This window comes from Phaseolus vulgaris, chromosome 11 (assembly GCF_000499845.2).
Source record: "Phaseolus vulgaris cultivar G19833 chromosome 11, P. vulgaris v2.0, whole genome shotgun sequence".
Lineage (NCBI taxonomy): Eukaryota > Viridiplantae > Streptophyta > Magnoliopsida > Fabales > Fabaceae > Phaseolus > Phaseolus vulgaris.
In genome coordinates, this window is record NC_023749.2 from 49351958 (window position 1) to 49377007 (window position 25050).

General features: G+C 34.1%; 4 protein-coding genes across 5 annotated transcripts; 2 read left to right on the forward strand and 2 right to left on the reverse strand.

The window, feature by feature from the left end:
* Window positions 1–389: 389 nt before the first annotated feature.
* On the forward strand, window positions 390–4682 carry LOC137809319 (protein DYAD). The gene is made up of 9 exons (XM_068610450.1): window positions 390–545; window positions 951–1004; window positions 1442–1571; window positions 1825–1946; window positions 2059–2738; window positions 2864–3247; window positions 3339–3456; window positions 3542–3625; window positions 3921–4682. Exons 1-9 carry the CDS (start codon window positions 390–392, stop codon window positions 4500–4502), a joined length of 2310 nt encoding a protein of 769 aa, XP_068466551.1. The 3' UTR covers window positions 4503–4682.
* A 2058-nt stretch (window positions 4683–6740) lies between these two features.
* On the reverse strand, window positions 6741–7897 carry LOC137809325 (putative disease resistance RPP13-like protein 1). The gene is made up of 4 exons (XM_068610457.1): window positions 7889–7897; window positions 7537–7779; window positions 7020–7429; window positions 6741–6882 (listed from the first exon to the last, which is right to left on the reverse strand). Exons 1-4 carry the CDS (start codon window positions 7895–7897, stop codon window positions 6741–6743), a joined length of 804 nt encoding a protein of 267 aa, XP_068466558.1.
* A 1343-nt stretch (window positions 7898–9240) lies between these two features.
* Window positions 9241–15251, forward strand: LOC137826465 (disease resistance protein RUN1-like). Of its 2 annotated transcripts, none has more exons than XM_068632437.1 (6): window positions 9241–9511; window positions 10956–11473; window positions 11915–13007; window positions 13101–13403; window positions 13522–14832; window positions 14993–15251. In XM_068632437.1, the coding sequence occupies exons 2-6, from the start codon at window positions 10977–10979 to the stop codon at window positions 15002–15004; spliced, it is 3216 nt and encodes a 1071-aa protein (XP_068488538.1). In that variant the 5' UTR covers window positions 9241–9511; window positions 10956–10976; the 3' UTR covers window positions 15005–15251. The 2 variants fall into 2 exon arrangements, with proteins under 2 accessions (XP_068488538.1, XP_068488547.1); XM_068632446.1 differs by lacking the exon at window positions 14993–15251 and having other exon boundaries at window positions 9348–9511; window positions 13522–13639; window positions 13744–14066.
* A 5026-nt stretch (window positions 15252–20277) lies between these two features.
* LOC137826478 (putative disease resistance RPP13-like protein 1) lies at window positions 20278–24200 on the reverse strand. Its single transcript, XM_068632457.1, has one exon. It carries the CDS (start codon window positions 24012–24014, stop codon window positions 20376–20378), a length of 3639 nt encoding a protein of 1212 aa, XP_068488558.1. The 5' UTR covers window positions 24015–24200; the 3' UTR covers window positions 20278–20375.
* Between the last annotated feature and the right edge of the window lie 850 nt (window positions 24201–25050).

A 25050-nucleotide genomic window follows, 5' to 3' on the forward strand; every position in this document is an offset into this window, starting at 1 on the left:
CGCGTTCTCTAATTTTTTTTTTCTGCTTCAATTATTCATTGATCTTCTTCTCGGATCGCGCCGAGCATCGTTTTCGCTTTGCTGTTTTTCAACTCCGGAGCGTAGGAAGATGACGATCGAACGAGTGAGTAGATTCAGTGAAAAAAAAAAAAATGCTGAATCGCTGCATTGATTGTCGGTTTTTTGATTTCGCGAGAAGAATCGTGTTTCTAGTTAGTTCGTTTTCAAATGCTGAATGCGACGACGGTGAATGTTGATCATCGTCAACATTCTTTGATCGCTGATTGTTTTGATTTCGCAAGAGAAAACGAAGTGAATCGTGTTTTTGTTAGTTCGATTTCAAAATTGAAACGCGTAGATTAATCGGAGTTAATTTTCCGACACATTTAATGCGTTTTCGAGATTTTAGTGAACTGTTGTTTATTCGTTTTGCTGCTTCAGAACGATCAGTGTACGAACTTAGCATTTTGCTAGCGGTTGTTGATGATTCAGATTCAGTAGCATTTTGCTGGTGCTTGTTGATGATTGAGATTCAGTACGTTCCAGTTCATTAATTGAATTGCATGTTGTTCTATGAAGCAGCAAATCGACATTCACTGTTCAAACACTGAGAAACTTATCTTTTGCATTAATTTCGCTTCATGATTGGTCTGTGTTCCTTATTTAATTCTTTACCGTATTAAGAACTGTTTGATTGATAGTTTCACGTTCATCATATTAATTCACTTAGCATAATTGGTACTTTTATTTTGTTTTCTCTAGTACAAATGATTGATTTTGTAAGCGCATGTGTCTGTTAATTTGTTTTTTTAAGCTTTCCTTATTCTTAATTTTGTTCCAAGGTTTGTCTTAGCCTAATTGCTGATGCTTTGTTTTATTTATTTTATGAGGTGAAATTAATTGTTAAATATTAGTTACTGTTAATAATGTTGTTGCTGTGTACTGTGCAGATTGTGGAGCAAAGTCCGCGTGGTTTCGTTGCTGCTGGAACAGATGAAGAGATGGTCTCTTTCTTTCTTAGCCATTTCACGGTCAAAAATTATAACACGCGCGCGCATTTTTCTGTTAAATATATGCTCATATAAGTCTCTTTCCAACGCTACGCGATCCTTATGGGATCCTGTGTGCTTAACGAACAATATCGCCGCATGCACGCACGCAATGCAGCGTTGTTAAAGATAAATGATTACATTTGCTTTTTTGCAAGCACGTACATTTTCTCTCTCCTGCAAATATTTATTATTTTATTTTGAAAACGTTGATAATTGTTCATCTGCGTAACGTGAAATAAAGATTGGCTGGAATTATATATCTAATAATTTCTCATAATATTGAAGAACATTATTTAAATTTATTCTGTTACTATGTGACAATTTTGATTATATGACATGGTTCTTATGGATTTTAGACATTATAGTTTATTATTTATATGGTTTTGTAGAAGAGTTCGTACTTGAAGAGGCAGGAAAAGAGGGATGTCCAAGTCGACGAAGGGAGAAGCAAAAGGAGCCCATGTTTGGACAAACATGTTCTGCTGTTTCCACCTGCCTCTGAATCAACTAGCGCTATAGGTAACATCCCTTTTTTGGTACAAACAAGTAACACATACTTGAGTGGCCATATTATAAACCTTTTGGTAACATTTAAATTGGAAGAGAATTATTTTTCTCTTCTAGTTTTTTGTTTTCAATGGTCTTCAATTTGTTATCAAAGATAAGAAATAAATGAAACAGAAATAGCCGTTTGTTTTTCTTTTTTATTCTATTGTTATCTAAATATACCCATTTGCTCCTTTCATCTATATATTTTCCAATGTCACTATAGTAAGAACTGTCGGTATTGCAGGGGCTTGGGAGCATTTTAAAGTGGGTCTATTTCATGAAATTGATCACTCCAGGCTCTCACCAATATCCCCAGTGCAACTAAAATCTGTTCTCATTGTAATGGTATTGCTATATTACTATATGTACCTGTATGAAAAGAGAGTTCCTTTTGAACATTGAATTGATATTAAAAAACATTCTTTTTGGTTTGATGGATAATGCGTTCATTCATTAGGTCAGTGATATAGGGGAGCATCTGGTGTCGCTAAGGTACCCAAGCCTCCAATCCCTCAGGATGTACTTCAGCGACCAAAACTTTGGGAAACCAGACGGGAAGACGATCCCTGCACTCGACGAGAAGTACGTCATGGGGATGGACTTCGCCATCAAAGCGCTTTCCAGGAGCATCCCAACTGAGGAATTTGCACAAAGAAGAAACTCTTGGAGCTTCTGGGTCTCTCCTTCTAAAGAAAACACTCAAGACTCCGAAAATCTAACTCTCAATGATGCCGCAAGCAGCCTCATTTCCAAGCAGGGTTCTTGCTGGACTCAGCTAAAGTTCACAGGGATGATGCAGTGGGGCAAACGCCGGCAAGTTCGGTTTTTGGGCCGCCATGAAGAGCCAAAGGTTGAATCTTTACCGGAACTGTGTAAGGGAAAAATGGTCAGCGTTGAACTCAGAGAAGGAACTAGTGAGAAGAAAAGGAAGAAAGGCGAAGAGGAAGTGGAGGCTACTAAGGAAGAGTCTTTCGGGGATATGAGGATAACGCGTCTATGTAGGCAAAATCATCAAAACGTGGGTAGCAGTGGAGATAAAAAATCTAAGAAAGCAAAGAATGACCCCAAGAAGCAGCAACTCGTGCTTTACAACAAAAACAAGCGGAAAATATCTATTGGAAGATGGTCTGCTGAGAGGTATATAATTATTTCTATCTAAATGATAATATGGTAACCTTAAAGCTAGTATAGTATTCAGTTCAATGTTTTCTTGCATGGCTCAATAATTATAAATTGCTTTTTGTTACCTCGCATATGTGAAGGTATGTACTGGCAGAGGAGAACATGTTAAAGGTTATGAAAGAAAAAAGAGCGGTGTATGGGAACCCAATATTGAGGCCAGATTTGAGATCAGAAGCACGAAAGTATATTGGTGATACGGGTCTGCTTGATCATTTGCTGAAGCACATGGCTGGAAAAGTGGCTCCCGGAGGAGTTGAGAGATTCCGACGGCGTCACAATGCTGAGGGCGCAATGGAATACTGGTTAGAGAGTGCTGATCTTGTTGAAATGAGGAAGGAAGCAGGGGTACAAGACCCATACTGGACTCCTTCCCCTGGATGGAAGCTTGGGGACAGCATTTCACAAGATTACGTTACTGGTAGTGAACTCAGAGAGATCAAAGAAGAAATACTCAAGTTGAAACAGTAAAGCCAATTTCTTTATTCTTCGTTGTTAAATACTTTCAAGCTTATTCTTCCGATTGAGTCATTACTGGTTACTCTTCTTAATGTACAGAGATATGCGAGAGCTCGCATCGAAGAAGGGAGAGGAAGTATTGGCCATTGAGAATACTCCTAGCTCATGTTTGTCTAGTTTGAATTCGGAGGACTATGGTTTCTTGGCTCCAAAGGAGGTGAAGCCCAGTAGTAGTAATATGGTTAACTAATTGCTAATGTGAATAGAAATAGGCCCAGTTGTAATTTAATGTTATATCGCAGGAGATTTATGCGGAGTTGGTGACTAAGAAGGCTAAAATAGAGGAACAATTGAAGGAAATTTCACGGACGCTGAGTTGCATGGAGGTAATGTAATCATTACTCTCTGTATCTTATTTAGAGTCCATGGTTGATTGATTTTGATATCAAGTAATGTTACTAATGATTGGTTTCTTTTCCTCAAAAATCTGTTGGTTGTCTTTTGAGTATCATAGACTGACAACAAAAGTGTTTGTTAGTTTGTTATTAATTTTTCCCCTAATTTCCTTTTCGTCTTCACCCGGACTAATTATTGAGAAATGATAACCAAGGAATTATATACTTGCCAGATAAAAGGGAATACAATATGGAGAACTGATAAATGATGGAATCCTTGATGCAGGAGAAACTTAAAATGCTAAAACCAACAATGGTGGTGGAGCAAATAATGTCAGAATCGGAAACACCCCAAGCCTTTTTTCCCGGACCAACATCAGTAAACATAGGAGGGGAGACAAGGAAGGAAAAGAAAAGCTACAAGAACAAAGCGGATACACAGATGCAGAAAAACAACATTGCAGCAGAGGACAAGACAGCAAAGATTGAAAGGCTGAAAAGTGGTTTCCAAATTTGCAAGCCTCAGGGAACCTTTGTGTGGCCAAAGATAGGTATGTCTCCCCATGTTGTAGCCAACCATGATGACCACACACTGGTCCCTACACCACCATCAGCTTCTTCTTCTACCACCTCAGGCCCAAACCTCATTTTCAAACCCCAGCCTCAGCACCTACCATTACAGATCCTAACCCATCCTTCTTCCCCTGTGAAGCCAGTTGCAGAGAGACGCCCTGTGAGCACAGCTACTCTGACCCATGTTACTGGCCCATTCTCCCCAAGCCTTTCTCCTCCATCAGGGACTCCAATATCCAAAATCACCACTACCATCACTATTAACCTCAATGAAGCCCCTCTCACCCTAGAGTAGTGCTGGCTACATACTTTATATATATATTTTAGAGAAACCACACCATTTTGAGTCTATTGTTGGTATAAATAGTTTGAGCCCAAGACTAGGCCATTTTTCACTGTATTCACACTAGTTTGGAAGTGGAAACTCTTGCTGGGATTATACTATGTATAATTGCAGTTAGATTTTGCAAATATGCTATTCACATTAAAATTACCCAACTCAAATGCTGATCATTTCTGCATAATTTTTGGAGTAATGTATCTTGCATAAATTTTTCTCAAGTTTTGTACAACGGTTCCACGGTTATTTCTCTATTTTTTTTTAAGTATACTTACACTGTTGTAGATCAGCTAAATTTTAGCATTATTATCTTAGAGATAGTACCAATAGATATTTATGATTCAATAATAATATACTGAATTACACACTATTTAACTCTTTTGCCTAAAAATGACTTGAAATAGCAAAGTTTTTCTTAGCTTAAACTACTTGGTTCAGAGACTAAAATGTGCATTATTTATAAAGTAAGTTGAATGTTTGGACACAAGCAAAAAATTCAGTAAATTCATTAACGACAAAATAGGTTTTTTTTTCATTCATTTTTAACATTTATAGTTTTTTTTTATTACTTTTCGACATTTTTTTTTCTTACAGTTTCATACATATTTTTCACGTAAAAGATGATTTTTTTATACATCTAAAAGAAATTTAATTTTCTAAAAATTAATTTTTTATCACATCTATAAGAAATTGATTTTCCAAAAATTATTTTTATATCAAACTTATTCAAGTAGACATTAATTAGGATAATAATAAAATTATATTCACAATTAGTTATTGAAGTTATTTAAAATTTTCAGTTATCCCAAACCCACCCTTAATCTCAATACATTTGTGTCCTTTATTACCAGGGAAACTAAAAAAAAAAGAAGATAGCTAAGACAAAAATTGAATGCGGCTAATTATGTTAATTAATTTTCCTATATCGCGATAAATTAGTTAATTGGATATTATAATTATGGTTTAGAGTACAATTTTAAAATTCTGATTGTACAGTTAAATATAAAACATAGAAAAACTAAATATATAAATTCTAATTAACTTTATATAGAGATAGTTAATTTGACGATTTCGTTATTAAAATTACTATTAGAAAACATTAAATTAGTTTTGAAATAATAATAATAATAGTCTGTCAAAACGTAACATTATTAAAGTTGATTAAATCAATTATACTCTGATTCAATTTTATATTAAAAGTTAAAAATATAAAATTATTTTTGTATTATATAAAATATATATATGTCAATTAACTAATAATTTTTAAAGTGGGAATAATATCACAACGCTCTTTTTGAAAATTTTTATATTTCGCTTTTTCCCCATTTTGAAAGAGATGATTTATGATTTGTTGTATAACAAATTTTTCATTGTTTTTAAGGTGAAAGGTATTCTATTACATTTTGTAACAATCTTTATGCCAATTTCGCAACACTCTTGATTTAGTTGATGAACTTGTGTAGGCAAATCTGCTTCAAATGCATCCACATAATTCAAAATATTCTTTAGGTCTCCAATTGATAGACTTCCCTCAAAGTTGAGCTCTCCTAGTTGTTGCACACTGAACTCCCTGCCATGACCAACATTAAAAGAATTCATTACTACTTTAAGATTTTTCAATTTTTCTGGCACCTTTCTTACTTTAGTCTGTAAAAGTTTAAGGCGACACAAATTGGTGAGTAAATACAAATTTGAGGGCAACTCCTCCAAATATTCACAGTCGTTCAACTTCAGTATCTGCAAGTGGGAGTAAACATATATTTTCAGCTAGTTTTTTTTATTGTAGTACTAGAGAGATCTAAGGAACGGAGATGCTCAAGATTGCAAATAGAGTTAGGTAACTTTTCAAGGCCAGGACAATCAGACAGAGATAAGATACGTATGACCTTAAACTTGGAGAACAATTCATCTATCGACATTTTGATACCTAAACCTCGGAAATAATTCCAGTTAGTAACTTTTAGCATACATAACCTCTCTATATTTCACAAAGTTCCAAACTTATCAAAACCATTTCTACGAAGTCCAACTGAGATATGACGAGTTACCTTTTGTATCTTTTCAAGTTGATCATCTTCACACCTAAAGTATAAGCCTCCACCGACATATTTTGCCAAATCATGTAGAAGGTCATGCATGACAAATACTTATTTCTTTTCATCTAATTGTTGGAAGAAGGACTTTGATAGTAGATCATTGAAGTATTGTTGGCAAACTTCTTCTGGAGTCCTCATATGTTGACGATGGGCGAAATTTCCAATCATCCACAACTGAATCAAATCCTCCTTTTAAACTGATAATGCTTACAGAATAGGACACAAGAAGCAAAACATACCTTCATATGGGAAGGAAGATGGATATAACTCAATGCTAAAGTAGGGATAATATTACAACTCTCTTTTGAAAATTCCCATATTCCGTTTTGTAACATAGTTTTCCATTTTGAAACAAATGATTTGTCATATAACATACTTCCCATTGTGTTCAAGGCGAAAGGTAGTCCTTTGCATTTTTTTAACAATCTTCATGTGAATCTCCCTGCACTCTAGATTTAGTTGAGTATCATAATCTCGAAATGCATGTTTCGCAAAAAATGTCCAACAATCATCTTCTTGTAATTGCTCTGGGGAGTGTTCTTCTGACCACATGGTAGAAGCAACTTCCTTACTACGTGTGGTCACAAGAATCCTACTTCCTTGGGCTCCTAAAACAAGGGGCTTCTGCACTTCCACCCACTTAGTTTGATTTTCGTTCCAAACATCATCCAAAACAAGAAGAAATTTCTTCCCCGTCAATTTTTCTCTCAATTTTTTGTGAACCATCTCCAGATCTCTACTATCATCAGTTGATTTAGTAATTGCCTCAAGAATTGCTCTTGATATCTTGAAAACATCAAATTCATCTGAAACACAAATTCAGGCTTTGACAACAAATTTAGCCTCATCCACCTTTGGGTCATCGAATACATGTTGAGCAAGAGTGGTCTTACCCACACCCCTTCCATTCCCTCAATTGAAGGTATTGATGGTTGGTTACGATCGTTGATGTCAGATGTCAGCGAGTCAATGATCACTCTTTTATCATGATCTCTGCCATAGATATCAGTTCCAACAACCAACGATGTTGTTGAAATTGTTCTGCTTCTTGTGTTTATCCTTTGCAGATGAACATGACACAAATCTAAAACCAATATAATAAACTCTTCACATAAATCTAAAACCAATCTATTGATCTGAATCCAGTAGGTGTTTTACAGAAAACATTGAAAAATGTAAAACCCACAACAATAGTGAATCTACACAAAGTTGTCCTTGTTTTCTAATCTACTATGATGACAAAACTGCTTCCATCATTTCCAAATCTTTATTGTCTTCTTAAGCACGATTTCTACTACTAAGAAATAATGTTGTTTAACGTCATATATTTGTTGCACAAATTTAATAGAGAATAGTGAGCAAGACACGTGTTTTTCAACTAATCAAGAAAAACAACAATTTCTAAACAGACGCAGTAAAAAAAATCCAAACATACAAAATTTAAAATTCTATTGTGCTAAGCTGCCAGTTCCAACATGCAAAAGGTCCACTAAGTGAATACAAACCACAAAAATCCACCTTCACATGTTCAAAATTCAAACAATCACAAAATTTAATCAAAGTAATCTATATAAAAGAGTGTGTAATTAATCATGAACAACTTTACATAAATTTTAAAAAATTTATTAGGTACTCAAATAAAAATGTCATATATTAAGCATCTAAAATTTATTTAACCTTCTTTATTATTTTATATTTATACATCATTGAATAGAAAAATTATATCCTAGAAAATTACTTAAATAAGGAGATAAGAAAAGTGGATGACAAATTTCAATTTCAACATCTTTATGTTGGTAATTTCTCCCTGCACCATATCAATTTTACCCAATCTGCTATTGAAAATGACAAAAGTAACCCTTCTAAAAAAGAAAATAACTTTACATAAAAAGAAAAAAAATACCCCCTCCTAATGTAAAAAGGTGTAAATAAAAATTACTTTTAAAATCTTTTATCCGGAAATATTATGGATTTCCATAACACATTTTTAAATTTGGAAATTTTTATCTAAAATGCATTTTTAAGTTTGTGTTCTGGATTTTTTTTTCCAAAATATTTTTTTTTTATTTTTGAATTTTATTTACTATTTTGGATTTTCATATCCGAAAGAAATAATTTTGGAAATTTGAAAAAGTGATAGGATACTGCTTAAAACTGATATGTGCAGGAAGAAATTGTCCTTTGTTAGTAATTGTAATGTTAAAAAGAAAAGGAAAAGGTGTGGCAGGACTAGCACCAAAAGAGAAAGAGGAAAGTATTATATATATATTGACTTAGTAATATATTTGTTTTATAAAATGATATATTTTTAATAGTTTTATAGAGAAAATTAATTTCATATAATTATCGTTATGAAATTTTATTAAATAATTTGACTTAGTTTTAAGATATTTACTCTTGGTGGTACTTTAGATTTAATAAATTAAAAATAAATAGTCTATGAAAATGAAGAATAATTCTTAAAGTCAATTTATTCTTACTTTCTCTTTCTACATATATCTTAAAATCTCAGTGTTGTTCCTATTTATTTTAATCTCTTCAACGATTGATGACAGTGACTTAAGCATCAACACTCTTCACATTCGTTCATGGTCTTTGCTTTGCATGCTCACAAAGTGAAAAGACATAAAACATAAAACGCGTTTACTTAGAGGATGTGGGACCCTTTCTGATAAAGAAGCTAAGCCAAGACTTTTTACATGACAACAACTTCTCCTCTCATAGAGTTTCAACATTTTGATCTCATTTATTTCTATGCATTATGCAATTCTTGTCTAGTTATTATGTGCAGGAATCCCAGAAGCTCTTGCGTTCAAGAGAAGAATCTGCATTTTCTGTTCCAACAAGTTGGACTTCATCTCTGATCAGGTATTTCTCTCCATTTCCAGTTACAAATTATACAAGTTAAAGGAATATGGCTGATTTAAATTTCTTATTGTTTTCCATGAGAGTATTTTGCTTTCAATTTCCACAGTGTTTCTCTTAGCAATCGTCAATATTCTTTAACAGCTGCATGTCTTGAATATACTGCATAGTTTTCTATCAGTAGCTTCTGTCTGACAGTGAGCTATGTTTTTTCTTTGTCTGAATCTGAATTTTGTGATTCTAGGATTCTATGTGCCCTGATATAGTGTAATATCCATCATGTTATTAGTCTTTTTTTTTTGTATCAAATCGTTTACTTAGCTTCTGATCTGCCGAAATGGACCATTAGGGGTTCAAGTAATTAACTCTAAATCATGATGATCTGGTGTATGTCGTTAGTATTGTTAGGAGGTTCATGACAGATCTAGGGAATGTTGATACCAGAAAGTATCATTTTGGGTATGTTTTTACATGATTTGGAACTGCAGATTGTTGGAAAACCAATTTGCAATCAATGGTAGTTTTATCTACTATCCAAATAGAGTATATGGCTCTCACAGAAGGGGGGTAAAGGAGGATTTGTAGTTGAAGGGGATAATAAAAGAGATGGGTTTTATTAGGATTCTCTGACTATTCATTATGATAGTCAAAATGACATACATCTACCAAACACAAAGACGTTAGATTACACTTCATGAGAAATGTTGTTGAGTCTAAGGATGTTAGAATTGAGAAGATAGCCTCGGAGAAAAATTACGTAGATGTGTTTACAAATTCCTTACCAAGATGGAGAATCAAGCAGTGTCTCAGAGTGAATTAATTTTTTATTTGAGGATAAAAGAAGGTGATGATGTGTAAGCTCTCCTATTTTGGAGTCAAGGTGAAAAATTGTGATGATTTACTTTAAACCATAATGGTCTGGTGAAGAGCGCAAAAGACTGTATGCTAAGGGAGCGTCTAGTAGTATTAAGTCTGGTCAAACCCCCAAATGTATGTATTAAATGTTTAGACTTAATTGTCTTAATAAGTTTCTACTATTCTGTTTCTTAGTTTTATATAGAGACCACTTTATATGTATAAATGACACGGTATCTAGTGAGAATTTTGTGTTTAAAACCTTCTGGTGAATAAAAGTGTTTTCTTCTAATCTTGTTCTAGTGTTTTTTTTGTTTGTTATTGTTGCAAAAACCCAACAAAATACAAGACATTAATAAGGAAAAGTTATTTTCCAAGGTTTTCAAAACACCTCAAAAATCACATTAGCAATTTGGTAAACATGTTTATTTATTCTTTTGTAAGTGAGCAGAACTTTGAAGTTTGAACTTGTTGATCCCATGTTAGAAATATTTATACATTCCAAGCAATAATATTAAAGACATGGTCAAGAACACATTGAAACGTAAAAGCTCCTTTTATTTCTTCAAGTGCGTTGTTATAATCATTGCAGGTACAACCGTAGGAATTCATAATGGCTGAGCAACCAATGATGAGTGATGTTGCTTCTTCCTCAAACTCTTCTTCTATGGCGTCTTGTAAAAAATATGATGTTTTTCTAAGCTTTCGAGGTGAGGACACTCGCATGAACTTCACCAGCCATCTTCATGAGGCTTTGAAGCAAAAAAAAGTAAAAACATATATTGACTACCAGCTTGAGAAGGGAGATGAAATCTCACAAGGACTCATCAAAGCAATCGAAGATTCTCATGTATCGATTGTGATCATGTCAGAGAACTATGCTTCCTCAAAGTGGTGCCTAGAAGAACTGAGCAAGATTCTTGAATGCCAGAAAAACCAAGGACAAATTGTGATTCCAGTGTTTTACAACATAGACCCATCTCATGTGAGGAAGCAGACTGGGAGCTATGAACAAGCCTTTGTAAAGCATCAGGAAGACCTCAGGTGCAACAAATGGAGAGCTGCTCTCACTGAAGTAGCCAATTTATCTGGGTGGGATTCTCGAAACAGGTAAATAAAATGATTTGAGAGGGAGAAATTTTTTGAAAGAAAAAATATGATAACCTTTTTTGTTTTATTTGCAGTTGCCAAATCAGATTGTATATGCAATAGAAAGATAAGAATAGTATAAGCATCACACAGATATCAAATTATAGTTGAATCAAAGTAGCCAAATCATGATATCAGATTATATATGCAAGTGAATAGTGGCAAATATAGTCTTGTTCATTTCTTTCTGTGTGCTTGTTCAATGCAATTACAATTTCAAATGTGTATCCTATTCCTTACTCCTTGATTATCCCTTGATTTATCTTATACATTTTGGAATTTGTATCCTATCTATACTATTATACTGGGCATATTGATTCGACATTATGGACAATTATGTTTTAGTTTTGGTTAGACTTACAACACATGATTTACTTTTTGTTCCCCATTTTCATATGGTAGGACTGAATCTAAACTCCTTATGGACATTGTTGGAGACATTTTACGAAAACTGACTGCTAGATACCCAAATCAACTTAAAGGGCTGGTTGGAATTGAAGAAAATTATGAACAAATTGAATCATTACTAAGAATTGGGTCAAGAGAAGTTAGAATGCTTGGAATATGGGGCATGGGTGGCATAGGAAAGACTACCCTTGCTACTGCTTTGTATGCACAACTTTCTCCTGAGTTCGAAGGTGGTTGCTTCCTCACAAATGTAAGGGAAAATTCAAGTAGGCATGGTGGACTTGAAGCTTTACACAAAAAACTTTATACTGAGTTGTTAGATAATGAAAGTCATTGTTTTGATGCACCCCTTTTAGTACCCCAGTTTGTCATGCATAGGCTTGGACATAAAAAAGTCTTCATTGTATTGGATGATGTGGCTACCTATGAGCAATTGGAACATCTTATTGAAGATTATGGTTTGTTGGGACCAGGAAGCAGAGTCATTGTTACAACTAGAGACAAACAAATTTTTAGACCAAATGATGAGATATACGAGGTGAAGAAATTGAGTTTTCATCGGTCTCTCGAACTTTTCAGTTTGACTGTTTTTGAAGAAAAAACACCTAAACATGGACATGAAGATTTATCAAGAAGGGCAGTTTCCTATTGCAAAGGTATTCCTTTGGCTTTGAAAGTTCTAGGTGCAAGTTTACGTCGAAGAAGTAAAGAAGCATGGGAAAGTGAACTGAGAAAACTCAAAAAGATCTCAAATAAGGAAATCAATAATGTATTAAAATTAAGTTATGATGGCTTAGATCGTTCACAAAAGGACATCTTTCTAGATATTGCATGCTTCTTTAAAGGAAAAGATAGAGATTGGGTCACAAATCTATTGGAAGCTTGTGATTTCTTTGCAGCATCTGGAATAGAAGTTCTTTTAGATAAAGCTCTAGTAACAATTTCAGATTGCAATAGTATAGAAATGCACGATTTAATACAAGAAATGGGTCGAGAAATTGTTGATCAAGAATCTATTAAAGAGCCTGGAAGGCGAAGTCGATTGTGGAGACCGGAGGAAGTGCATGAAGTATTGAAACATAACTTGGTATAACTGCTAGATTCATAATTGTTTCTTTTTCGTTTCATTTTAGGATGTTGCTAGTATGATAATTCTACCATTCTAAATTTTGTTTCTCAGGGAACTGAAGTTGTTGAATGCATAACTTTAGATACGTGTAATCTAAACAGGGATCTAAATTTGAGCTCTAATTGCTTCGCAAAGATGGTTAGCTTGAGATTTCTTGACATACATTGTTCATTGTCGTCAACCCGATTTCATGTGTACCTTCCTAGTGGTCTGGAGTCACTTTCTGATAAACTGAGGTACTTTTATTGGGATGGATTTTGTCATGAGTCTTTGCCGTCTAACTTTCATGCAGAAGATCTTGTTGAGATTTACATGTGTCGTAGCAAGCTTAAAAAGCTTTGGGATGGTGTTCAGGTATGAATGTGGCTATAAGTACTAAGTTTTTCTCCAATTTGTTTAGGTTTCTGTTTTAGTCAAAGCTCGTGGTTATGAATTTAACGATTTTTGAACAACATGATGCATTTTGTTACAGAACCTTGTGAACTTGGAGAAAATTTACCTTGAATCCTCTGGGAATCTGGTTGAGATTCCTGACTTATCTAAGGCCGAAAAACTTAGATCAATTGATCTCTCTTATTGTAAAAGCTTGCGTAAGCTCCACCCTTCCTTATCATCTCTCCCTAAGCTTACAATGTTGGAATTGAGTGGCTGTACAGAGATTGAAAACCTGAATGTTCATTCAAAATATCTGCAGAGGTTGTACCTCAAAGGTTGTTCATCTCTCAAGGAGTTCTCAGTGACATCACATGAAATGACGATTTTGGAGTTATCTTATACTGCTATATGTGCATTGCCATCATCAATTAAATATAATAGGAAACTTACTCAACTTTTGCTATATGGTTGTAACAATTTTGACTGCACTCAAGACAACACGAATCTATCATTGGTACAATCAGTCCCTAACATCATTGGCCACTTGTTCTGTTTAGAATATTTAGACTTAAGTGGAACTATTGTGGAGAATTTGCCTGAAAGCATAAAAAACCTTTCAATGATGACACTATTGAGGTTAAATGATTGCAGGAAACTGGTGTCTCTATCAGAGCTTCCACCATCCTTGAAAATTCTGACAGCCTATAACTGCACTTCTTTAGTCTTCAGTCAATTACTTGTTTTTGAACACATGTTACAGAATTGCACGCCCAGCTTATCCAAACAATATTACCCTAAGCAATTTGAGGGTGGATGTGTCGTTTTCCCTGGAGACCATATCAGGAATGACTGTGGATTTCATACTAGAGATAGTTCAATAACTATTCCTTATCTCTCACTACCTGAATTGTGTGGTTTCATCTGTTGTGTCATTGTTTCTGAGGGATCAGTAGAGGGACATTTTTCGTGTTCTATCTATCAAGATAGCAAACAAGTGGGAATGGACGAAGGCCAATTATTGCACACAACTTTAATATCAGATCACGTGGCATTTTTGTTTGTTGAAACATGTGACCATCTTAGTGAAATACCTTTTAAGTTTGAATTTAATTACAGTCAGAAAACTGAAAAAGTTATAATCAAAGAGTGTGGGGTCTTCCCAGTGTATGCCTCAGAATCAGGGTTGAAGTTGTTTGAATTGGAATCTATTACTCAAATCTTCAATGAGTCACAATCCAGAGCAATTGGAGATGGAGTTAGATGCTCTAATGCTGAAAATGGATTAGAATCCTTTGTTGAAGTATCTAATAATGAGTCACAGCTCACAGAGATTGGAGTTGATGGATCCAATAATGAAAATGGAAATGAAAATGAGTGGGAAGAACTTCTTCATGTGATTACTTCATCGGTATGAAACTTCACCCACTCCTTGATATAAGTTCCTTATTTTTATTTCTTCAATGAAACTAGTACTTCAAATATAGAATTTTTTAGTTGGAATACTCTTGGTTCTAAAAAATCATGCCTAGTTATTGCAATAACAATGTTTTATACTTCAATTTTTGCAGGTTTTCTTTTGAAACACTTGTGGAGAAATTCATGGGACATGAGAGCTAGCTAGCTTCGTGGAAGAGTCTGAGTTGTACTCAAAATTGTTTGGTGATGAATTTATTTGATAGTATCCTTCTGAGACAATTGGTGAATGATATCAAATTGTTAACGTAATGGATTGATGATTTTGTATGATGTTGTAAAAGTTTGAAATGTTGGCCTTTCATTTCTTTTATAATAGTTAACTATGTAAGCATGACGAAAATTTGGATAGAGATCTCTTGGAGTGCTGGAACATCCACTCATCCAGTTACTACCCGATCCTGAAACCTAAACTCTAAACTCTAAATTCGACCCGATCTTCATTAGCCTTTCTCAAACTTAGAACATGGCTGCGGGTTGTAAGATCTTCTAAGTCCTCAATCACTTGTTCCATCCTTCTTCCAATTTAATGAAACTAGTACTCAGTGGCTTGTTTCATCCTTGATTCAATTTCAGCTGCCATGAATGGAAATGAGTGATCTGAATGAGTGAGTGCAGCATGCAGGAGAGTTGTTGAAAGTTGAATCTTAGTATTATATATTGGCCACACACCTTGCATTAGTGTAACTATCTGAAACAAACAAGGACAATTTTTCATATCATTTCACTAAGCCTCTGTTATTCAACTTAAATTATTTCTCCTAAAGTCAAGCTAAAGAAACCAAAATTTGCATTCCTCCAAACAGATTGCTACACTCCACCATAAATATCTCTTTCCTTTTCCTTCTAAACTCCATCCATTCTCACTTACCAACATCAAAACTCATTTTTCTATTTTTCTAAAATACTAAAAGTGGTACTAAAGTTACGTTGGGTGATCTAATAATAATATCCTACTATCTCCAAATATTGTAACTATATTGATCATTAAAAAAAAAAAATCTTAACCCAAGACTACTCTTAGTCCTTCTTCACATATTCCTGTATTTGTGCATCTGCCTTGTGTTGTCCAAGGGGTTTCATCTGATGTGAGCTTTTGAAAAGTTCACCAGCTCTAGGAAACGTCTGAGGTAATCTTTCAACGACCTTTCGTCTGATGCATTCACTTCTTAAACAAGGATTTGTCTTATATGTTCTTTGTTTGGCAAAGCAAATTTTAGCTATTGATCATACTTGTGTCTAAGTCCTATAACTTGCCTTAAGTCAATAGGATACCACCGTTGCGGTTTTGTAATTATAGAGTACTTGCAACAAAAAATTATAGACCCTCTTCTGCAGAATACTTCATGGCTATTTCGTTATTTCTAGAACTGTTATGGCTAACTTCTATCCAAGAAAATACACATTTCTTGGCTTTTGTCTTCAGGTGGAAGGTTTTTCGTTACATCTGTTAAGAAAATTCAGAATTTAATTTTCCCTCTTTAGTGTAGATACAAGATGGACACTTACGGAAGCAATAAGCAAATAATAGAAAATAGAGCAAAAATAGAATAATGAGACAAATAATTTTTAACGTGGGAAAATCTTCTCAACTTGAGAAATAAAAACCTACGGGACCTAGTCCAGAAAATGTCTCCACTATGAAAGTAGGATTACAATATTTGTTTCTTTCACTATGTGAGGATAACACTCAATCTCACCCAACAAGGATGAAATACAATGTTTCTCTAGTCTCTCAGTAGGATTTTTAATCTCACACTAGGATGGTCTAAATTCTCGTTTAGATTTGATTGAGATGAACAAACGAGGTGAGTTGGCACCAATACAAATGGGTAAGCGTACATATTTGCCCCCAACCTGTTACACCATGTCAAAAGATGAAAAAAATTAAGTTTTTGTCAATGTCTAAAGGGTATAAAAGTGCCACAAGGACATTCCTCAAATGTGAAGAGCGTGATATCAATGCAAGATTTGAAGCTAATTGGATTGAAGTCTCAAATTGTCACATCTTGATGCAACAGTTGTTGTCGGTAGCTATTATCAGGATCTTACCAAAAAATCTTAGACATACCCTAACCCGTTTATGCTCATTCTTCTCTTCCATTTGTTGTAAAGTCATTGATTCAGTAAAGTTAGATGAACTTGAAGATGAAATTGTTGTTATCTTGTGTGAATTGGAGATGTTTTTTCCTCCATCCTTTTTTGATATCATGGTTCATCTAGTTGTGCATCTAGTAAGAGAGGTTAGATTGTGTGGACTAGTGTACTTAAGATGGATGTATCCTGTTGAACGATATATGAAAATTTTGAAAGGGTATGTCAAAAATCATTATCTTTCAAGATTCTTTGGTTGAGCAAAACTTCCAAGGTAATTTTGTACCTCAAGGTCGTGAAGATATCCCACTTGAAGCTATTGGATGACCTGAGCACCCTAGTCGTGTACGTGCAACTTGAAAAAGGGTTGGAATTCGAAAATATTTCGGAGTTGCACCATGAAATTCATCGTCCTCCTCTGCCACAGAGACCAAAACAGAAATGGTGTTTAAGATACGACAAAAATTAATGAAGGATTTAAGTCAAAAGATGAAATAGGAGACTGAGCACATGCGGCTAGTGTGTTGAGCCGCTTGTTGCTCCCACTCTCAGGAACACAAAGGGGAGTTGTGCAGCTCCTACAACATCATGGGATGTCATTGGCCAGATAAGCCAATGTGAGTTACTTATAGAGGGCGATATCTTTTCTCAGGTGGTGGCCATTAGAAAAGTCTTTGAAGATGCGACTACCTTACATAGGCTCTCCCCCTTGATGTTGTGAAGATGACGGTGGAAAAAGTATGATTTGTTGATGCTCATGTTCCACTACCTACAAATGAGATAACTACTGTGGTTGAGGCAATTCAAACATTGAATAGTCTGACTTAGACACCTCGTTTGAATTATTCCAGAACCCTCGGTAAGAATTTAATTTCATTATATTAATTTAGATTTATATATTACATGTAATTTAATACAAATGTTCTTTATTTTGTAGAAACCTCTTCAGAAACCAAGTCTGCAAAAGAAGCTTCCAGTTCCCATTGAAGATCAAATAGCTTCTTTATTATTAGCGGCTAAGGATATTGGTACAAACCCACTCGAGGTTCCGTTGATGATACTTTTTTTGGAAGAAACACTGACATCCCCCTATACATATACATGCCAGATGTGTTAGAATTTGCAGTTGGAAACCAGGAGCTTAATATAACTATAGTTCATATTGTTATGATGGAAGTATCTTTCACCTATATTTCAATTTACATTATGTTAAATTATTATTAATTATGATTTAACTAATAACTTGTAGGTATTTTTCTGGAGCTTTTATTAATGACATGAATCAAGATGTCCATGGATTCTTGGATCCCTATTTGATTAATCCAATTGGAGCAAAAAAAGCTAAAACCCAGTCTACATCATCAACATTATGAGTGAAGAGGGAAAACAAATATATTTTTGCCCTTATATTAATGAGTAAGTTCAATTATAAGTATTTCATGTTTTAAATATTTACTAACTTTTTCATGGATGATATAGGAGTCACTGACAGTTACTTGTGTTATCCATAGTTGATAAAGTGTTATGTGGTTTTGTTCATTGTACAAGAAGTCATCCACACATCTGAAGCAAATAGGTTCTGTGTGATTACTTTATAAACTTAATTGTGTATAATACTTAAACGTTCACTAACAAGGCGTGGCGTGGATATAACATATGCAAAGGTTGACCAAGTGCAAATTATCAAAAGCTGACATGGTTGAACCTAAAGGTTTTTAATTTTTGTCTTCCTCTTTTCATTGTTTATAAAAATATCAATATTAATTTTTAATTTATATTGAATTCTAGTGTAATAAACAACCGGAAGGCTATGAGTGTGGCTATTACGTTATGCAATGGATGGTTACCATTATAAGACTAGGCATTCAAAAAGATTGGGAGCAGATAATAATATTTATTTATTCTTTATAATTCTTTAAAGTATATGTATCTTAACGTTAATTTAAACCTTATTTTATAATTTTATGGATGACCAACCACTACCTTTGGTTGCCCTAAATTATGTGAGAAATGTTTGGGCCACGTATTTCCTTAATTACTATAACTCTAGGATAACTAATGAATAATATAGGAATATTATTAGTGTTTGTAATACATTATATATATGTGTGTATATATATATATATATATAATTTGCTTCATTGAATGAATGTGTCTAAATTTATGTATCTGGTTGTTAGGTTTTTAACTAAACAGGTTAATTAAGAAGGGAAAACACGCATAAAAAAGAATGAACTAAAAAGTACCCATAATAGACGGCGGTTATGATTATAATCACCATTTATACCTCGAACCATGCACACTTTTTGAGCAGTTCCAAGGAAGAGTATAAATGACGGTTATGGTCATAACCGCCATCTATACACTTTTTCCTGGCACTCTGTATACCCACATTTGATTTTCGTTATACACATCGGTTGTTAAATGAACCGCCGTCTAGATGTGACTTATAATAGATGGTTGGAGAATTATTGTCTATACCCAAATAGTATAGACTAGGTGCTAATACACAACAGTTTCAAAATCGCGTTCTAATAACTAAAATAACTGTTGTCATTAACTTTTTCTACTCTAGTGTTTACCTCTTTTTACCCTTTGCATTCTTTTTTTGATTAAACAATTTTTTAATTTCCATACACTCTTAATTATGAATAAAAGATAAAAGTGTTTTTATTATATAATTATGACAACTAATAAAAAAATATTATTTTATGCATACTTTATAACTGTTTTTATTATCTTTGGTATCCTATTTTTTTTTCTTGAATTAAGTTTTTAGTTTTCATAGGAAAATACCTAAGAGTAGTTGCAATAAAAACTTGAAAGCATTTGTGCTTACGATGAAACTTTGCACTACTAATTGTAGTGTTAAAAGGAAAAGGAATGAATTGTTAAAAGGAGTCACATGAATACCACCAAAAGAGGAAGAGGAAAGTAGTTGGTACACATTGTAAACAAAAACAAAATAATAGTAACCCACCAAATGCATCATATTCACTATCCATACAAGAAAATCATGAAATAGAAACCAAATTTTAGATACCAAAATAATTAGTTACAATAGAAACTAAAATAGAGACCATTTTGGAAACTAAAAAAAAAATTTGGTTTCTAATATTTTCTATTATTGTTAAATAGTTTCTAAATTAGTACCTAATTAGTAACTAAGGTTTTAACTACCAATTATTTAGTTTCTAAATTTATTAGAAAAACCTTAGTTATTTAGATACCAATTTAGAAACTATTTTAGCAAAAAATTATTAATATAATAATCATATTTCATAAATAATTATACCAATATTTCTTTTCCGTGTAACTTTGTATTTCTTTCCCATGCCCTAGTTGTAAACAAAAACAAATAATAGTAACCCACCAAATGCATCATTATTGACTATCATAAACATCCTCTATATACAGTTCCTGAATGTGAGCAATCTTTTCCCAGTCTTCGCCTCTTTCTCTCTGGCAACGCTGTTCCAGCAAAGGACAACCACGAATATTAAGATATGAAATTGATTTGGGAAGACCCTCCTCCGGTAAGCGTTGGAGGTTGAGGCAATTTTCAAGTTTCAAATTCTGAAGGGATGAGAGTTGATGTAAACCCTTGTAGTCCAGTTTTTCTAGATTTGGACAATCAGAGATGGTTAGAGAAGTAAGAAAGAGTGGAAGCAAACCTTCATCTGGAAAACATTCTCCATCTACTTTTCCAATTTGCAAGCTTTTCAAAGAAGAACTATCTGTGAAAGCTCCTTTCAGTGAGCCAACAAGTGTAGAGCAATTACTGATTCTCAGATACTTCAGTTTTGATGGTAAACCTCTATCAGGGAACCACTCAAGTCTTCGACACTCTTCTATTGTTAGTTTTTCTAGATTTGATGGCAAACCTCCTTCAGGAAACGACTCTAGTCTTGGGCAGTCTTTTATCCATAACCTCCTCAGAGATGGAAGTAGCATATGCATGCTTCCAGGCAATGATTCTAATTTAGGACAATTCTTGAGTGTCAGCTTTTCTAGATGATTGTGGATGAGACTCTGTGAAATCATCTCTAGATTACCAAACCCACTGAGATCAAGCTTCCCAAGTGTTGGGAAGAAATCCAATGGAAAGGTACATATAGAGACACAATCATCACTGATTGACTCCAAGGGTGAATCAATCATCAAGTGTTCAAGAGAGTCAGACGAACCAACAATTTCCATCAATGATGTTTCCATTATGATCCTTTTCATTGTACCCCAATCTAATTGCAGCTTTCCACAATGACGTAGTTGTAATTCTAGAGCCCTTGGAGTGGAAGCCTCAAGTTGTTGACAGTCTCCAATTTCTAGTATTTCCAAAGGATTAAGTAGCTCTGGCAGCTGTCCTTTCAGCTTTGGACAGTTTGTTATGGAAAGGTGTTGTAAACGTGTAAAAGCATTTGTCACAGCTTGGCAGTCCCACTTTTCCCATCGAGTCATATAGGAGAACTCCAATGTTTCAAGGGATTTAAATGAAGAAGAGTTTTTACCATGAAAATCACCATCAATGTTCACTATCCCACCAAGTTTTATAATCTTCAAGACCTTGAGAAATGGCAAAAGTCCAAGGGGAGGTAAACCTTGGCAAGATTCACATTCCACCAACTCTAAGGACACCATATTCCACAGTGAATTATCTAGTAACCAATTTGGAAATCGTTTCCCACTATACCTAATGATTGACAACTCCTTTAAGTTTTTGGAAGGTTGCAGATTCTCAATTACCTCCTCTTCTTTTTTTGAATCAATAGGGTTCTCATTCCATCCCCATCCCAAGGTCAGCGCCACCAAGTTTGCTTTATTCTTCAAATCCGCTTCTAATGCATCCATGGAATTCCAAATATTCCTTAGGTTCCAAATTAATAGACTTCCCTCAAGGTTGAGCTCTCCCAGCTGTTGAACACCCAACTCCCTGCCATGGCCAACATTAAAGGAACTTAATACTACTTTAAGATTCTTCAGTTTTCCCAAATAGGGTGGCACCCTTTTCACTTTAGTCAACATAAATTCAAGGCAACACAAATTGGTGAGTAAATACAAATTTGAGGGCAACTCCTCCAAATCTCTACAGTAGTTCAACTTCAGTATTTGCAAGTGGGAGAGTGAACATATCTTTTCAGTTAGTTTTTTTATTGCAGTACGAGAGAGGTCTAAGAAACGAAGATGCTCAAGATTGGCAATAGAGTCAGGTAACTCTTGAAGGTCAGAATATTGAGACAAAGATAAGATACGTATGAACTTAAACTTGGAGAACAATTCATGTATCGACATATAGTACTTCCAACCATAACCAAAATCATTCACTCTCGTACTTGTTGCAATAAATGTGCGTAACCTTTTTGCATCGCATGAAGTTCCAAACCCATCAAAATATCGATAGAGACCAAGTAGAATTGAAAAATGACGAGTTACATTTTGTATATGTTTTTCTTGGTCAACTTCCAACCTGAAATACATGTCCCCACCAACATATTTTGCCAAATCATTTAGAAGGTCATGCATGACAAATACTTCTTTGTTTTCACTTGATTGTTGAAAGAAGGATCTTGATAGTAGATCATTAAAGTATTGTTGGCAAATTTCTTCTGCAGTCCTACTATGTTGACGACAGTGTGGGAAATTAGTCATCCACAACTGAATTAAACACTCCTTTTTAAACTCATAATCCTTGGGAAATAGGGCACAATAAGCAAAGCATACCTTAAGATGGGAAGGAAGGTGGATATAGCTTAATGCTAAAGCAGGCATAATATTACAACGCTCTTTTGAAAATTCCCATATCTCACTTTGAAACACAGTTGTCCATTCTGAAACAGATGCTTTGTTGTATAACAGGCTTCCCATTGTTTTCAACGCGAGAGGTAGTCCTTTACATTTTTTAACAATCTTCATGCCAATCTTCGTACACTCTGGATTTGGTTGAGTATCATCATCACGGAATGCATGTTTAGCAAACAACTTCCAACAATCATTTTCTTGTAATTGCTTTAGGGAGTGTTCTTTTGACCGCATGGTAGAAGCAACTTCCTTACTACGTGTAGTCACAAGAATCCTACTCCCTTGGACTCCAAGAATAAGGGGCTTTTGCACTTCTTCCCACTTAGTTTGGTTTTCATTCCAAACATCATCCAAGACAAGAAGAAATTTCTTCCCCGTCAATTTTTCTCCCAATCTTCTGTGAACCATCTCCAGATCTCTACTATCATCAGTTGATTTAGTAACTGCCTCAAGAATGGCTCTTGATATCTTGAAAACATCAAATTCATCTGAAACACAAACCCAGGCTTTGACATCAAATTTAGCCTCATCCACCCTTGGGTCATTGAATACATGTTGAGCAAGAGTGGTCTTACCCACTCCACCCATTCCCACAACAGAAAGTATTGATGGTTGGTTACCATTGTTGATGTCAGAAGTCAGCCAGTCAATGATCAGTCTTTTATCATTATCTCTGCCATAGATATCAGTTCCAACAACCAAAGATGTTGTTTGTGATTTCTGTGGCAGTTTATTACTCGACCCAGATCCTACACTGGTAGCTGTTTTCAATCCTAGATCACCCCTTTGGCTTGAGAGAAATTCTAAATCGTCAAGGATTTGTTCCATCTTACACTCAATTTCCTTGTTAAGGGAACTAATAGTAATAGGAGAAGATTTAAAGAAATTGAGTACCTTGCAAGTACAGTCTGAACAGGTTTGAGATTCAGATTCAGCATCTTGTCTTTTGGAGAGCTTTTGTATATCATCCAAGAGATCCTCTGCATCAAGGACAACATCTTTGACCTTAAGCAGCCAGTTTCTGACATGAGGATCCATGAACTGCTTTCGCTCTGCATCATCAGCCAGAGAATGGATGGAGTGCATCTTGGTTTCCAACTTGTTGAGCAGCTTTTGATCAAGCTCTCTTGTATGAAAGAAATCAAGAATTTGAGGAGAAGCAAGCTTCTGGAATGCAACCTGAAGGAAAGCAGAAAGAAGAGCACCACCAACAAGTTCTAAGGCCATGGTAGGATAAAGATGAATGGATTCCACTGCTGCTAGCTTTTGCCAATTACTCAGATAATGAAGTCATGAAACTCATATTAATAAGATATTTAATCAACATTTTTCTTCTTCAATAGTTAGTCAAACTGCAACATCTGTATTGCATTTATGAATGAGTGGCTATTATTAAACTATTAACTTTATCTTAACAGCAATAGTGTAACAGTGTAAGGGAATTGTTTAAATTAATAGATATATTAAAAAGCGTGTTAAAATCCAATATTTTATTAGTTGATATATTAACTTTTAATGTGATTATTTTAGCTCTGCAGGGGATTTGTTTTCATGATTTAAAAATAATATCTATAGTAATCATATATATTTTGGTATAATTTACACATTTAAGATAACAGAGAGCATGTTTACTTGTAATATCTATTAATTTAAGATGACACTCAATAATATCTCCTTGTTTATTGGTTACTTATTTATATTTTGGCATCAGATTCAATCATTGTTGTGATAAATGAGTTTGTTTTTCCATTTGGAAAGTGAGTTTCATATATATACATACTAGTTTGTATCACACTTTAATTAGAAAATGTAAACTAAACCTTTGTAATATATTAAGTATTTGATTGAAGAAAATAATTTATTAAATACAAAAGAAAAAATAAATAATATATTGAAAACTCAAAACTAGGCTTGTAATTATTATATTTTATATTCCATAACTTAATTGAATACTTTAAATCTACAAAGTGTAAATATATTTGGTATACCATAATATATTCTAAACATAATTACTTCGAACTTATTTACTAATTAAAGTTAATCTATAACCATTAATAGGGATTTCTAACTGTGTTTTTTCTTAATATTCTTTTACCTCTTTCTACCTTTTGCTTTTGCTTAAACAATTTTTTAGTTTCCATACATTAATCATGAATAAAATTTAAAAATGTTTTTATTATATAATTATGACAATTCATAAAAAAATTATTTTATGCATATTTTATAACTGTTTTTTTTTCAACACATTTTTATTATCTTTGGT